Source organism: Diabrotica undecimpunctata, chromosome 5 (assembly GCF_040954645.1).
Source record: "Diabrotica undecimpunctata isolate CICGRU chromosome 5, icDiaUnde3, whole genome shotgun sequence".
NCBI lineage: Eukaryota > Metazoa > Arthropoda > Insecta > Coleoptera > Chrysomelidae > Diabrotica > Diabrotica undecimpunctata.
This window is the reverse complement of record NC_092807.1, coordinates 68,046,727-68,064,344: the sequence shown is the minus strand read 5'-3', so window position 1 is coordinate 68,064,344 and position 17,618 is coordinate 68,046,727. Positions and strand designations below refer to the sequence as shown.

At 33.2% G+C, this 17,618-nt stretch overlaps 1 protein-coding gene across 3 annotated transcripts in view; it reads right to left on the bottom strand.

The window, feature by feature from the left end:
* The window catches only part of tst (superkiller complex helicase subunit twister), a 626,755-nt gene that overhangs the window by 231,346 nt on the left and 377,791 nt on the right, over positions 1-17,618 (bottom strand). For all 3 annotated transcript variants that reach the window (XM_072532052.1, XM_072532051.1, XM_072532053.1), the window contains one exon: positions 8,755-9,006. In XM_072532052.1, the coding sequence (XP_072388153.1) occupies positions 8,755-9,006 (252 nt within the window). The remainder of the gene's footprint in view (positions 1-8,754; positions 9,007-17,618) is intronic.

Here is a 17,618-nt window from a genome sequence, read left to right as displayed (position 1 = left end):
GTTTGAAAATAATTAGATCAACTAATATAAATTATCACCGTGCTTTGTATAACATATTTAAATGCATTAGCCAAATATTCCTGAAATTCCTCGATGACTAAACTGGTGGATATTTAAATAAATTGTAAGTTCCAAAATGTACCTGCTCTAAAATTTGAAAATCTACGACTAATACAATTATTGGCAACATCGCAGGAGCTTAGTTGTGTACGCTAAAAACTATATACGGATCTCAAAAATGTTTTATCCAGTTACGGAGTCTACTTGATCCTACGTGTTGGTCGGAGTTTACATAAAGCTCTACTTGGATAATATACACGGTGTATATTACTCCTGGAATTCGTATAATACCTTTTTAGTACGGAGCCCACATTAACCGCTATATATATATATATATATATATATATATATATATATATATATGAAAGTAAAAGATTGCATTTCATTTCAATCGGAACTCCACCATTGCTCTACACGTGTTTCGAGTTATTCATCTCATCATCAGGAGCACTTGTGGAAGTTCAACTGAAATGAAATGCAGTCTAGTATTTGGTTATTATAACCAAAATAACAGCCAGGTACGCTAGCAGCGACATCTATACGAAGTAATAAGAAGTCCCGAGACCTCTCTCTGATAGTAAATTGGGTAAACCGCAAATTCAAAGCCTCTTACTAGAGACTTTTAACGACGCTAGAAGTATCTTTTTACTTCAACATGCATCTACGATTCACCTTTGAAAACGTCCTTTCATTTAAACGTCTTTCTCTACGTAAAGAGCGAAAAAGATAGTAATTTTCAAAGGTGAATCGTAGATGCATGTTGAAGTAAAAAGATACTTCTAGCGTCGTTAAAAGTTTCTAGTAAGAGGCTTTGAATTTGCGGTTCACCCAATTTACTATCAGAGAGAGGTCTCTGGACTTCTTATTACTTCGTATAGATGTCGCTGCTAGCGTACCTGGCTGTTATTTTGGTTATAATAACCAAATACTAGACTACATTTCATTTCAGTTGAACTTCCACAAGTGCTCCTGATGATGAGATGAATTACTCGAAACACGTGTAGAGCAATGGTGGAGTTCCGATTGAAATGAAATGCAATCTTTTACTTTCATTTAAACGTCTTTCTCTACGTAAAGAGCGAAAAAGATAGTAATTTTCAAAGGTGAATCGTAGATGCATATTGAAGTAAAAAGATACTTCTAGCGTCGTTAAAAGTCTCTAGTAAGAGGCTTTGAATTTGCGGTTCACCCAATTTACTATCAGAGAGAGGTCTCTGGACTTCTTATTACTTCATATATATATATATATATATATATATATATATATATATATATATATATATATATATATATATATATATATATATATATATATTTCTCCCAGCGTATGAAGTGAGCCACATATCAAAAGAAACTGCGGTTGAAGTGAGGTCCTGTACAAAGTGAGGTCCAGTATATGGACCTCACTTGGTCAATCAATGTAAGACTTTTTCGTAGACATGTACTGATGGCAAAAACTGTTTTTTTACAAAAAAAAGTGGGACCTCATTTTGTATGGTCCACATCAATTTTTAGTTCAGAGATTTTCCGCATAGAGGCGCTGACTTTGGCGTATATTTTCTAACCATGTATATTCTATGCCCTGTTGAATAACATACGATACACATAGTGAGGACCATACAGCTGGCAACATCTGTTCAACCTATTTTAAAACAGTGGACCGTCGAATAAATTCAAATAGTACAAAAATGTATAATACTTTAATCCTTTTTGAGAGCGTAGGCGCAAAATTTCGGTCGAATTATTTTTAACCGCATTTATTTTTTTCGAATCGTGAGAAAACTAATAAGTAGATATTTTAAAAAAATTTAAACTCAGAATAAAAGACTACAGTATTGCCGAGGGCAGAAAGTCCCTTATAATAAACAAAAAGTTTCTTTTGAATGATATATTTAAAATAAAAAATCAGACTAAAATTTTTTTCACCTCTGTGACTTATTAAAATAAATATTATAGAAGTTCTCAGGGACTTTCGATCATAGATAATACAGTAATATTTCATTCTGCGTTTAAATTTTTCAAAAATATTTAATAGTTTCCTCAGGATTCGAAAAAAATGAACGCATTTAAAAACATTTCGAGCGAAATTTTGCGCCTGTGTTCTCAGAAAGGCTTAAAATAATATACATTCTTGTAATCAGTATTTCAAAAGCTTTTAAATAAGGTGTCACATGATGTACTTTCCTATTTAGAAAATCAAAGTTATGGCTGTCACCTGAAATTTTCTTTTATAGAAACCTTTACAAAATTTGCAAGGTAAATAGGATGATATTGTTGCTGGTTCTAGTTCTCCCAATAAAGGTTTTCGCACAGGGACAACACGATCATTGGTACAACTTTTTAGAAAATTTCCCTTGCTTCTGAGTTTATTAAAAAGTATTTTTCTTTTTTTATTACCAACTGAACATGACAAAATTTCTTGAACTTCAATCTCGGCTTCATGATGTCTGGTAATATGTCGAGAAAATTTAAGAACTTCTGTATCGCAAAAAAATCAATAGTCTTTTTTATTACATAATCTTTTTTCTTTTGATCTCATTACCTAAAAAATGGTAAAAACAGAAAATGTTTTTGATAAATAATAAACATTAAGCATTTCAGAAACTTTAAAATATTTATGCAAAAAGTTAATTGTATTGTACAGGGTGAGTCAAATTAGATGCAAAGTATGGGGATCTCGTAAACGGTAAAACATAGGGAGAAGGGTAAACTGGGGCAAAGTTGCGTAATCAAAAGCGCAATAATTTGACACTAAAAAATCAAGGATATCTTAAGCCGTTTTGAAAAAATTCGCAAAAAACCAAAATTTTGCAATTCGGTTTTTATTTATTTTTGGAGTTATTAACAGACTAAGAACAAAACACTTTTTCATTGTCGCTTCTAATGCTCTATTAAACCGTTATAAAAATTTTTATATTCGACGTTTCGTCTTTTTGGAACCATCATCAACTTCATTTTTTCCCTTAGTACTAAATTCAGTTTTCTGCAGATTTGATATTATCTTTTTATTAGAAATTCAACGATATATAAAACTTTATTGATAGAAAACGTTTCGATGCCATAACACTTTATGGCTATAAGGACTTTATAGTAGACCTTATTTAGTGAAAAAAAGTTTATATAAACATAGGTTGTATAATGCTTTTTTTCTGAGATACAGGGTCATAAAGTATAAATATTTTTTTAGTTTTTTGCATATATCTCAAAAATGGTATCTACAATTGACCAATTTTACAATTAATAAATATAAGGTTGAATGCTCGAATAAATGAACTTTGATCAGATAAAAGGCATATATCGAGCACAGTTTAATTAAATCTTGCCCAAGTACTTTCGATCCCTAGATCATCTTCAGGGGCATTTCGTCAATTGTGGCCTATCCGGCAAAAACAGGATGTCATAAACATATTATGTTTATGACATCCTGTTTTTGCCGGATAGGCCACAATTGACGAAATGCCCCTGAAGATGATCTAGGGATCGAAAGTACTTGGGCAAGATTTAATTAAACTGTGCTCGATATATGCCTTTTATCTGATCAAAGTAAATTTTACAATTATTAAAGCGGCATCCAAACTTGTCTAAAATACAAATAAACTCATCTTATTATCAATCAGTGGTGTACATTGGGGTTACTAGTTGCACAATTTTAAATAGAACTTCTACGCCACTGCATATTTGGCAACATTTCTAAATTTTATTAAATTCTCAATCAATTTTACATAAAAAATGCCTGTTGTAAAAATGTCGTATCTCTTTTAGTTTTTGAGAAAAACAGCAGTTAATCGTTCTTTGCAGATATTTTTTTAAATGTAAAAATTTATCTTTTTTAATATTTGCTGTTGGTAAAAGTTCATAGTAAAAATAATATTAAAAATATTAAATTTTGTACAAAATGTTATTATTCATCAATAAGAATATTATGATTTTTACTATTAACTTCTATGAACAGCCAATATTAAAAACGATAAATTTTAGCATTAAAAAAAACACTGCAAAGAATGATTAACTGCTGTTTTTCTCAAAAACTAAAAAGATACGATATTTAAACAACAGGAACTTTTCATGGAGATTTATAGAAATGTTGCCAAATATGCAGTGGCCTAGGAGTTCTATTTAAAATAGTGCAACTATTAACCTCAGTGCACGTCACTGATTGATAATGTTATGAGTTTATTTATGTTTTCGATAAGTTTGAATGGCCCTTTAATAACTGTAAAATTAGAAGTCAATTGTAAATACTATTTTTGAGATATTTGCGAAAAACTAAAAAATGATTTATATGTTATCACCCCGTATCTCAGAAACAAAGCATTATACGACCTTTGTTTATATGAAATTTTTTTCACTAAATGAGGTCTAGTGTAAAATCATACTTCAAAAAAACAGACTCACCCTGTGTATTATTTTTCCATTTAATTTCACTGAAGATGGTTTTATGAAGTCGAAACGTTGTCTAACAATAAAGTTGATGATGGGTTCAAAAAGACGAAAGGTCGAATATAAAATTTTTTATAACGGTTTAATAGAGCATTAAAAGCGACAATGAAAAAGTGTACAAAAGCAAATGCAGACAACCCCTATTCCCTATTTAAAAATAAGAGGAGAGGGAAGTGGAACGGTGGGGTTTCGTTATTTCCTTAAAATATAATAAATACTGCCAAATATCGAAGTGGACTGTTTTCCTTGGCCCACATTGTAACACATAATATTGCAATATAAATTTCGCATTCCTGAACTATCACTGTATCCTCCATTTTGATTATTATTTTTCTCAACTAATGCCATTTTCAAAATTCTTGATTTCCTATCCATCTTTAATGTAAATTATTGAAAAATATAAAACTATTTCTTTGAGCTAGTCTCCGACAAGTCTACCGTGATTTGATGCTTAGGTACTAAAATATAAAATTAACAAACAGTACGAGCAAGAACAAAGCGAAATCCTTCTTATAACTACAAGTTATACTGAAACATCTAAACAATAATTCTTACTGTGTTATACAGAAAAAGGCGGTAGAAACCACTAATCTCATATTTATCGACAACACTGTAGGGTCCTCACTTGATGAGCTGTAAGGAAATATACACGTAAAGTTGTCCTCTCTTTGTGTGCATAACTAAAAAATATATACAGTCTCACTTTAACAGCTGCATATAATGGCCTCACTTGGGTGGCAATATACTTGAACAATACGGGACACATACACGTAATTTTTTTTGTGTATATTGCTCATTTTTTAATTGCTATTTACTTGTCAAGGTCACTATGAAGAGTTGAATCGATTATGTCTACGTTTTCTACCGGTCCTCACTAAGTGCGTGTATTGTCAGGACCTCACTTTGATATCTGTGCATAATTATATATATATATATGTATATATATATACAGGGTGGTCCTTAAGTAATTGTACAAAAAGAAACAGTAGATTCTACACTTTAAAATATTACGATTAAAGCCAAATTGCTTTAATAAAATGTTGATATTAAGAAAGATACAGGGTGTTAAAGTGCAAAATTTAAATTTTATTTTTCGCTATAACTTTCATGTTTGTAAACATTTATGTATAAAAATTTACAACTGGGTACTTTTAGATATGAGAAATTATAATTTGATGCACACTTTGATGTATCTTATAGAGGGCGCCACTTATGCCACATATGTGGTATAAATTTGCACTTAACTTTTTTGCTCTTTAAGTTACCTTTATTTGGGATAAAAAATATTAAAGATACATTATTTTAACAAAAAAAAGGTATACCTGTTAATAACTTTAAAACTCAACAGTTTTCGAGATAATCGCATTTTAAAAATCAGCTGCATAATTCTGATCTAAGGTAATTACTCCAGGCAACGAAGAAAAATAGACAAAAATATTAATACTTCTGAATTTTGTTATAAAATACCTTTAACTAAAGTTAATAGTTCACGAAATATTAAATAAAATAAATATATCAGCAGAATAATTAATAATAGGATTTGACAAAATAACAGAATAATAGGATTTTACATCAAACATTTTACGTTTTATGTAAAATAAAGTCATAATCAAAACATTTTGTTTACAAACCAAATTAAGAAATAGTTAAACTAAATAACATAACTTTTTATCAAAGTAAGTGTTCGATATGTTCACCATTTTCTTTAATTCATTTGTCAATATATTCCATAAAAGATCGTCTCATATTAAATAGCATCATTGGTTCTAAAGAAACTGCTGCAGTATTTATTTCTTCCCATAGTTGGTTGCGAATGTTTATGGGATTCTTATAGACACGTTGTTTTAACGCGACCCATACACCAAAATCAAGCGGATTAAATTCGGGGCTACGTGGTGGCTATAATATATAATGGATGAATATATCGATGAGATTACTTATTTATATGATTACGTTACAGCTTACGAGTAACTATAATTACATCTCGAACAAATGGACTATTATGATTTACTAAAGAACTAATGTTATGCTGAACTAAATTGCCTGTGTGTTTACTATATTTATAACAATATCTTTTATTAGGACAACAATCATGTTTTCGTAAAAATGCTGAGTCTTTCAGGTTAGATTTGTTGCAAAAGTATTATGAAACAGGACACATATGTGTTATTCAATACCTGTGCTCTAGTTTCTATTTGTCCTAATAAAAATGAGTAAAAAATTTACGTAATGAACAATAAGTATTCTTTTTGGATTTTTTATGAATTAAATAATTATATCAATATCTCACCACATTGCCAAGGAATATGACTACCACGACCAATCCAACGTTCAGAAAAGTTGTTTTTAAGTATGTTCTAACAGCCTTCTCTCTAGAATGTGGTTGTGTACCATCTTGCATAAACCACATATTTTGGGTTTTTAGCATTTTACAATAGAGAATAAGTAATACAACGCCATTATAGAAACTTAAGAAGCGATAGCAAAGGGAAATTGTAAACATGATGACGGCCAACGTCTGAGTATGGAAACGGCACCTAAAGAAGAAGATGAAATATCTTTTCTCCAATTAGACATTTAGCACATATAACAAAGCATTTTGTGATGTTACATTATCATCTTTGAGTTGTTTTAATAAGAATAAACTATGAATTATGCTTATCTACAGGTATTTAGTGCTTTACCGCACAAATATCAAATTAAGAATTATTGTGCAGCTGACTTATAAAATGCATTTATCTCGAAAACGGTTGAATTTTCGGGTTACTAAAAAGTATACCTTTTCTTTGTAAAAATAATGTATCTTTAATGTTTTTTAACACAAATAGAGCTAACTTAAAGAACAAAAAAGTTAAGCGTAAATTTATGCCACACATGTAGCATATGTGGCGCCTTCTATTAGTTACATTAAAGTAAGTATAAAATTATAATTTATCCTACTCAAAAGCATCCAACTGTAAATTTTTGTCCAAAAATATTTACAAACGTAAAAGTTATAGCGAAAAATAAAATTTTAAATTTCCACTTTAACACCCTGTATCTTTCTTAATATCAACATTTTATTAAAGCAAGTTGGCTTAAATCGTAATATTTTAAAGTGCAGAATCTACGGTTTCTGTTTGTACAATTACTTAAGGACCACCCTGTATATATATAAACTCCAGAAAAATATACACCGTGTATATTATTATACTAGCACTTTATGTAGACTCCGACCAACACGTTGGATCAAGTGGACTCCGTAATAGGATAAAACAGTGAAAAGGTTGCTTAAAAATTTAACATATTTTGATTGTTTCCAACAAAAAGTTAACAGTTAAAAGTAAAGTAAAACTTATTGTTAAAAATAATGATCATACAGTTAATTTTCTTGGTTACGTGCTGCTTATTCCAAAAAGTCATTACGTCGTCATATATTCAGCGAATTTTAAAAACCGTCAATTTCATAGCTATTCTTACACCGAAGTTCAAAGTTTAAAGGAAACAGACTATAATAAAATAATAGAATTTACAGAATTTGTAACGATAAAATGCCAAGAAAGTAACGAATTTTTGAAGAATATTATATGCTGTGACGAATCAAAATTTACAAAAAACGGAATGTTTAATAGGCACAATTCGCATTACTGGAGCGAAGTAAATCAACATTTAACAAGAGTACGTGGTTTTCAGGAGTGATTTTGTCTTTTGTGCGATCAAATAACCAGTTTGATTGCGAAAATTTTGCATTTGTAAACAAAAAAAAAATGGTCTGTAGACTAGCGCGAAGCTTCATACCAACGAATATAGACGTAGATGTCTCTATATTCGTTGTTAATACTATGTTTTTTGTTTTGTATTTTTAAAATTTAAATAACATTTTTAAAATTGAATAGTAATATTTTAAATACATTATATTATATTAAAATAGTTCAATAAATTTATTCTGTTTGCTCCTAACGCCACCTACTAACGTATTAACAAATCATAGGTACGTTGTTTACTTCTGAAAGACCTGTCAAATTCAGACGAAATATTAAATTAATAATAAAATACAAATAAATATCATTTTATAGAAAATTTAATTATTTTTTAAACTAAATAAGATGTTTAAAAATAATTGTATTTATATGAAATTATGTTAAAACGCGAAGTTTCATAAAAATATATTTTTACTTCTCATTTAATATCTGTATGTTGTTAGTTATTTTTCTTTAATCTTTAAATTTACTATATTATTATATATAACCAGTTACTATAAAAAAAACACCTTACCTGATCCATCTATTAAAAGACAAGGTTATGTGCGCTTTCTCTTTCTGTGTCGTAAGATCCAAACTTGTTAAATTCGTAGCATTATTGTCACACTTTTGTCGCGAGAAAGTAAAGGCCACTACTGGAAGAAGATCGTTCTTTTTAAGATGGGAAATTAATCCCGACCACAAAGTTTTTTCTTGGGCAGGGGTCAATTTTTGATTAAAATTTTTATGAGGATCCACTTTCACGGAATCTTTAGCTTTGATAAATCTGAAATACATTAAATCACTATAAATCAATTTCATATTGTAATGAGCATCAATAGAACACAATAATAATTATTTGATCAAAAGAGACCTCTACTATTTCGCCGGAAAGTAAAAATTTCACAAGTCTTACCACCAGTAAACTACTAAGCCCCTAATATGGTAGATCTTTAGGCCAGAATACAAAAGGGCTTTCAATAATAGAAAGACAGATTCTACGTACGCACTTCACCTACTAGATCATAATCATTCTGTTAATGGCCAATTTCAAATTCTTCATATTCAAAATAAAGTCTTAGAGGACGTTAATGTATAACGTAACGTAATTTTGGAAGATTTTTGACCCCTCCTCTCCCTCATGTAACGCATCGTAACATTTTTCTATACCCCTCCCTTACCACCACGTTACGTAACGCCCAAGTAACCATTTTTACCTAAAAGTAACAATTATGTTCCGAAACGTACTGGAAACTGCGTAAAATAACTATGTTATTATTTTAAATTGTATTTGCGGTAATCTATATAAATAAAAATGACTCGCCGAAATGTTTGTAGGCGCATGACTTCTCAACGACTGCACCAAATTAGATAATTCTTTTGCTGTTGTGTTTATTATTATCAGGACAAGATTTGTGCAAAAGATAATTTTTTAAAAAATTGTATAATAGATGGTGCCTTAAAAAAATAAATGTCAATATTGATAGATTTAGATAATGACAGAGCTGTATTATTTGGTATTGCGGTTATTGTCCCAATGAAATCAATTAGAATAAAATGGAATAAAGTAGAATAAATTAGAATAAAATGAAATAGAGCGGAATAAAACAGAATAAAATAAATATAATAACATAGAGTAAAATAGAATAAAATAAAAAAAAATAAAACAAAATTAAATAAAATTAAAATAAAATAAGTTAAAATGGATGGAATAAAATTGAATAAAATGAAATAAAGTAGAATAAAATATATTCAAATAGAACCAAATGGAATAAAACAGAATAAAATAGAGTAACATAAAATAAAACAAAGCTATATGAAATTAAAATAAAATAAAACTAAATACAAAAGAATAAAATATAATAAAATAAAAGAAAATAAAATAAATTAGAATAAAATTAAATAAAGAAGAATAACAGAGAAAAATAAAACAAAATTAATAGCCTCGATGTTTGGCCATTTTGCATATAGAATCCTCCGGGCTGAACCTTTCCTCTGACTATATTCAAAGCACGGCACTTGTTTAGCCCGAAATGCATACTAAGATCACTAGAGAATGTTTCTACAGTTTCTAGCATCTAATCTAAGTTGTTTCAAGAGGAAGCCATTAGTTTCAAATCATCCATATACAACACATGATTAGGCTTCGCCACTACAGTATTATGGTTTTTAATGCTAAAACCAGAGTCAGTGGAGTTCAATAGCTGTAATAGTAAGTTCATCGCTAGACAGAACCACAATGGACTCAACGAGTATCCTTGAAATACGCCGCGGTTAATTGTGATATTTTCAGTTTTGATATTGTTTTCACCAGGTATTTGGAGGTGAATTATAGTCTTCCAATCTGTCATCTGACTATATTTAGTACACGGCACTTGTGTAGTCCAAAGTGCATAAGTACTCATTTGAGAAAGTTTCTAGCATCTGATCTAGGTAGTTTCGAGTGGAAGCTATTAACATCAAATCATCCATATACAACAGATGATTAAGCTTCGCCACAACAGTATTGTTATTTTTGATGAAATTGAATCAGTACAGTTCAGTAACTGAAACAGTGGATTCATCGCTAGATAGAACCAAAGTGGACTCAAAGAGTCCCCCTGAAAAAGGCCTCGTTTAATTGGAATATATTCAGTTTCGATATTGTTTTCACCAGGTATTTGATGGTGAATTTTAGTCTTCGACTTTGTCATTATATGCTTTCAAAAGGTCACTATTTTATCATCAACTTTAAAGTCAAAGACTTTATTTTGATCTTTCGGTATTGTTCTTGGTAAGTTGAGTTAGGAATGATTGTATTTCCTGAGGATTAGAAATAACATTATTAATTAGTGTTGATAAGTACTCATGAGCATTCCAGAACTTCTTAAGCAAGAAGTTTTGAACTGCAGAAGATTTCCAGTTATGAATCTCTTTGATGATATTGGAGACTGCTTCTGTGGCGAAGAGTTCATACAGGGTAGTACGGTAGTATTGACAGTTGCGTTGTATCTTCTATCTATTCAGAATTTGTTTTAATAGCAGCTGGTGTGTAATTGTTGATTTCTCCAAAATTTCTGAATTTCTTCTTGGCTTGGATATGATTATTGGCCTTCTCAGCATGCTCAAAAAGCGCATTGTCGCATTTGCGGCTATTACTAACTTTTTACCTCTTTAGTCGTTCTAAATAAACGGAGAGATTTTGTTTTAATGTATCCAGGTACTGTTGTTTTCTGGATTATATTGCGAGTGCCTTGCAGTGCTCAGCATTTCTTCATATTTCTTCAGCTCTTCTGATGACTTTTCTACTTGTTATTCCTCGTATATATTCTGTCATTTGACCAATATCCCTACGCAATAATTCAATCTTGTTTAGAATCCGTTTTTCCCATTATGCAATTCTGTTATCTGTCCTTCAGACAGTGGTCCTTCCGTCATGTTCTGATCTTAATTTCCATTATATTAGCTGTTGCTGCATCTTAAATAGGCATGTGCAAATAATCCTGCGTATCGGCTTCTTGTAGTCAATGAAGCCAGTACAAAGGGTCCTTTTTTATAATTATATTATTGTATTATTTTGTATTATTATTATTATCCAGATTTAGCCATACGGCTCACACTCCCTCTAAGGGGAAAATTCACTTATCCCAGATATTTACGGTATCAAAAGGATTGAGCTCTGGTGGGATTGGGTGTTATGGAGCCCTAAGTGACCTGATACGCCGGAGTATCTCCCAAAAATTTTCGTACGCATCTGGACGTCGAAAGTAGCATAGTTTTCTGTATGGTCTTATAGAGATGTTCATTCAGACTCAGATTTTTTATGTTTTCTAGGAGGTACTGTCTGAGTGCTTTCTATTCTCCATTGTCTTCGTATTTGAATTTTCAGATCTCTGTACTTGGTAATCTTTGCGTTGTATTTAACATGCAGATTATTGTTGTTAGGTATCGCCACATCGATTAGTGTTGTTTGTCTAGTTAGTGTATTAACAGTACAAGATCCGGTCTATTGTGTGCCACTGTTTGGTCTGCATAGTGCGGTCCCAGTATAGCTTGAAATTGTTATTCTCAAGCATACTCTCTGGAATGTATTGATAATATGGGAGATGGTTTGTTTGGAGAATACCCAGTTTCATAGTCGTTCGTTATATTCAGTTGCAGCAAATGCCTGGCAGCCCCGGTAAGCTGTTGGATGGTTTCTTGGGCTTAACATCCATATCGGTTTTTTTCTTTTAGGACTTAGAGGGTTTTGATGATATATTTATATATTTCAGGTAATTTTTTGTTGGTATAACTTAATCCTGAATGGTGAATAAGGAACATTCTGTTTCAGGGAACATCTTTGCTGAAGTTAACCAATAGTTCGACGCTATATTGTCAACATAGTCTTGACTGACTTCATTAGGATGTCGCAGGTGTAGAGGTTAACCCATCCAGGTGAGTATTTTTTCGTCCTTAGTAAGATGGTTTATTCGCATTTCTGGTTCTCTCAGTTTGATCTATGTTATGTCATCCACTACACAAATCGCGCGATGTAGAGTAGATGTCTTCGCCTGAATCTGAAAATAGGTTATTAAATTAGTAATCTGCTTTTCTAATGGCTCTACTTATTATATCCATAAGTCCTCGTCCTAAATACCGCGTAATGTTCGTTCTATTGCACTTCGAAGATGGTGTTTTTATGAGGACTCCTTTGTGAGGTGTGTTTGGACTTCAAAGTCCAAACACACCTCACAAAGGAGTTTTCATAATTTGTAACAGCATTTTTGTTATTTTTGGTAGTGGTGGTCTGCTAAGTGGATTTGTTCCATTAAACTCTTGTACAGCTGGTGTCATTTCGATTACCAGACTATTGCGTAACTCGTTGTTGTCCTGTTGTCTATTATCAGGTTAAGTTTCTTGTATGGCAAGCTCAACTGACGTGCCTTCAACGTGAGATATTTGGTTGATGTCCTCAGTAGTTTTATGATCTTTCATCTTTAAAACAGAAACACCACTTGCCCCTCTCTTCTTCCTGTTCGTGACAGTTAGTTCATCGTGAGTAGTGTCTTCCTTATTTTCAGTTACATAGTCACGATCTTGGTCGGAATCTTCACACATATTGTTAACATCTGAATTTCATTGACTAAAGCTGGGTTGTAACGTTACTTTATCCATATTTTCTTCTTCTTTGCAAAACTATGGATTATTTTATATTCGTTACGTTCTTCTTATTCTTCTTCTTATTTCCTTTTGCCTCTCAGGCGTTGAATCGGGATTCTGGTGCTTAATGTCTGGTGCATGTCATTAATTCGTCAATACTTTTAACTTTATTTATCATTCTATTAATATGTCCGAATCAGAACATTTGCTTCTCAAATCAGTCAATCAAAATGTCCCATTTTGTTTTTCCACACATTTTTCTCAAATGTTTCATTTCGATTGCGTTGATTTTTAATTAATGTTTTTTCTTAATTGTCCAGTTTTCGCTTGCGTATGGTATTATTTTCACTATTATCATATTGTGAATTTTTCTCTTGACTTCTATTTTTACACCTTTGTGTTCTAGTATTGTTGTATTAATTGTGTAGAATAATCGTGTACATATTGAACTGAGTTTATTAGTCTAATTTATTAACTTTATTTATTATAAAAATATTTTAACACTTAGTTTATTAAAGTCTTTATTTAATTTATATATATACAATATTCTTACACTGATCACAACTACTTTAATTTGTATTATTTATTTACAATATTTATTTCCGCGTTACAATTAGAAACTCGACTCGAATATATTTTCAGACTGCCTCACACAATGAAAGTTCCGCTATATATATCAAACAGCCGTTAGTTCTGGAATCCCTTCGAAGCAGATGGATGTTGACCTGTGCTGACCCCTGAACTGTCTAGAACGGCAAAGAAGACCGGTTTTATACCTCATTTTTTTTTATCTCGAAGTTTCTTTGATCTTCGGTCGCCAACGAATTTATTCCACCCTTTTCCGGAGAGTTCCAATCGCATGTATAAGAGGGGACCCGTTTGGGTATTACCTGCTAAAAAATACTTGTTAGAAAAAGATGTTTACCGTTAAATATGAATCATAATTTATCGTAACATTGCCTCTCTCTTAAAAGATGGTTCCTCCTGAAACCTTGTCGGGACTGGAACTGAAACGGTATGCTGGTATCGGTAACTGGACCCTCTTTTACAACTTCCAGTTGTATAAAAATGACAAGGGACGGTTTTCTCTCTGCACCAGTAACTATGCGGATTGCAACAGACTAACACCTGGACTTCGGTGTCTTTAAGGATCTCCTCCACCATACTTATTCGGCAGATGGCATCGTTGATCTTCTCCACAATGAGGTATGGACCTTCCCAAAACTGCTGCAATTTGGGAGGATAGCTTTTCCCTTTTTGGGATTATAGAGCCAGACTTTGTCGTTCTTCTTAAAGCACCCCTTTTCGGCTTGCGTATCGTGCCGTTTCTTCATTCGGTCGCTAACGATCTGAAGATGGGAACGGACCAAAGCTATTCTTTCAAACGGGCTTCCAACATTATATTGTCTCATAGGAGCTCTCCTTTTTCGGTGAGGCCCCAGTCCTTTACGTCGTCGGAACTTTTCATTCAATAAAACCATTCCCGAATTCGCTTAATGGTTTTCTTCACACCGAAATGCCCTCCTGATGGACTGTCGTGTAACTGACGAAGTACTTCGGCTATTCTGCTCTTTGGGATCACTTGTCTTCTCTTCTCTGAACCGTCATCATTTTCCAGTACTCGTTTGAGCAAGCTATCTTCCATGATAAATGAGTCCCACTGGGCCCAATACGTCTTAACTACTGAGCATAGGTTTGATATTTCTTGCCAAGGTGGTCGACGGTTTTCCTCTTCCCATTTTCGAATTTTTTGTATAACTGGATCTCTCTCTTGTTCTTCCCTTATCTTAGTAGGCGTCCAATCGTCGTTAACCATCGTTGTTCTTAGCACTGCTGCTTCCTCGGATTCCGTTTTGTTGCAGTGGGAACACTCTGCTGGACATGGCCTTCTGGAAAGAGAATCAGCGTTTCTGTGGCTAACTCCGGCCGGTGCTCAATCTTGAAATCGTATTCTTGGAGTCGTTCGATCCATCTGGTTATCTGAACCCCTGGATTCTTAAACTGCATCAACCACTTAAGGGCGGCATAGTCGGTTCGGATTAAAAACTTCCTTCCATAAAGGTATTGATAGAAGTGCTCTACTGATTTCACTACTGCTAGAAGTTCTCTTCACGTGACACAATAATTCCGCTCAGGTTTTGAAAGAACTTTACTAAAATATTTAAGGACTCGTTCCTGTTCTCCTTGAATCTGAGATAGCGCTCCTCCTATTCCCACATTACTTGCATCTGTATCTAAGATGAACTCTCCTTCTGGCAGTGGATATCCTAAAATTGGTGGTGTGATTAAATGCTTTTTTAAGGTCTCAAAGGCATTTTGGCAGTGTGTATCCAAGCGATACTCTCTTGCTTCCTCTGTAAGTCACGTTAATGGCTTAGCGATATCTGCAAACTTCTTAATAAACCTCCAGTATTAAGTACATAGTACAAGAAAACTTCTCTCTTGATGTTTGTCCGTTGGTTCTGGCCATTCCTTAATGGAATCTATTTTTGCCTTATCCACGGCCACTCCTTCTTTACTGACTATATAACCCAGATAATTGACTTTACCTTGAAATAGCTGGCACTTCTTGGGGTTTTAAGTCGATTAAAAACGTTTTCTAAATTCTTCAAATGTCTCCCCCAAGACGATTATGTCATCTAAATAAACCAGGCATGGTTTCCAAGATAACCACTCAACACATTTTCCATAAGCCTCTCAAATGTCGCAGGAGCATTACAGAGTCCAAATGGCATAAGGTTGAATTGCCACAATCCATATCCTGTGGTGAAGGCTGTCTTCTCTTTATCTACTGGGTCCATTTCTACCTGCCAGTATCCAGATTTCAAATCCAAAGTAGAAAACAATTTACTTCCAGCCAATGTGTCCAATGTGTCGTCGATCCGAGGCAGAGGATAACTATCTTTCTTGGTAACGTTGTTCAGCAAACGTTAATCCACACAGAACCTCGTCGTTCAGTCTTTCTTCTTAACCAGGACCATCGGAGAGACCCATGGACTCGTAGAAGGTTCTATCACCCCGTCTTTCTTCATTTCCTGAACAATCGGTTCAGCTTCCTCTTTTTTCGCCTGTGGTAATCGTCGAGCAGTTTGACGAATTGGCTTAGCATTACCAGTATCAATTTTATGCTTAAGAACGGTTGATCTTGCCGTCTTTCCTCCTTTCGGTACGAAAATATCACGATATTGCCGAAGACATTCCCTTAATTTTCTTTTCTCCATTTGCATATACACTATCTTCACGACATTTCAAAGAAGCTATTAGTATGAGAGGGTCTTTGAAAAAGTTCCGGGTCGAAGCTGTCCCTCTAAGGCCGAGTCGTTCTAGTTTTCCTGATTTTATGGTCTTCGTTTTCTTGTATGTCATACTTTTCATCATATTAAAGAGCTGGTCAAGTTTATCTTCGTCTCCTTCCTATTTTACAGTCCTAACTTTACTGTACCCTTCAGAGGCCTGCGTAGCTGACTCGTATTCGAGGATGGCGGATAAGACATCAACCAGCGTCTTGTGACGAGCTAATCGCAGTGTTCTCTGCATTTCGTGATCACGAAGACCATCAATAAACGTTTGAACGGAAAACTTTTCCATCATGTCTTCGGGAGCTGTTGGATAAGCATATCGTACTAATCTGACAATATCTACCTCATATTCTTGAAGAGCCCTATCTCTCTTTTGTCTTCGATTTTTAAGATGCGACTGATATACATGCTCCAAATGTTCGTGGCTATATCATCCGTCTCCTCTACGCCTAATGTCTGAAGCACATCTAAGTCATCTCCTCGAAGAGCGATAGTCAGGTTTACAGTATTTTCTTTTTCAGACCATCCGTTCGCTCTTGCAGCTGATTCGAACTGTTTCATATAGTTGTTCCATGACGATTTTCCGTCGAAAGTTGGGACTTTAACATGAACAGAACCTCCACTTCCTTCAAATTTCGGCCGTGTTTCCAACTTACATTTCGTTTCGTATTCTTTTGTTCCTACTGTAATTGGATTGTTTCCTCTCTCTGCTATCCCTGTTTCCTCCATCTTCCTTTCCATCTCTTTCATCTTCGAAGGCCAACTTATCGGCAGCAACTTCGTTTTTTAACGAAGATATTCTATCGTCGAGGGCAGACATCTCAGAAGGGACTTTAGAGATTTCCAAAGAGATGTTAGCAGAAACTTTCCTTACTTAACTTTCCAGAGAAGAAATCTCGTTAGAAACTTTGTCTTCTAATGATGCGATATCACCAGAAACTTTGGCTACATCAGAAGAAACTTTCGAAATATCGTCAGA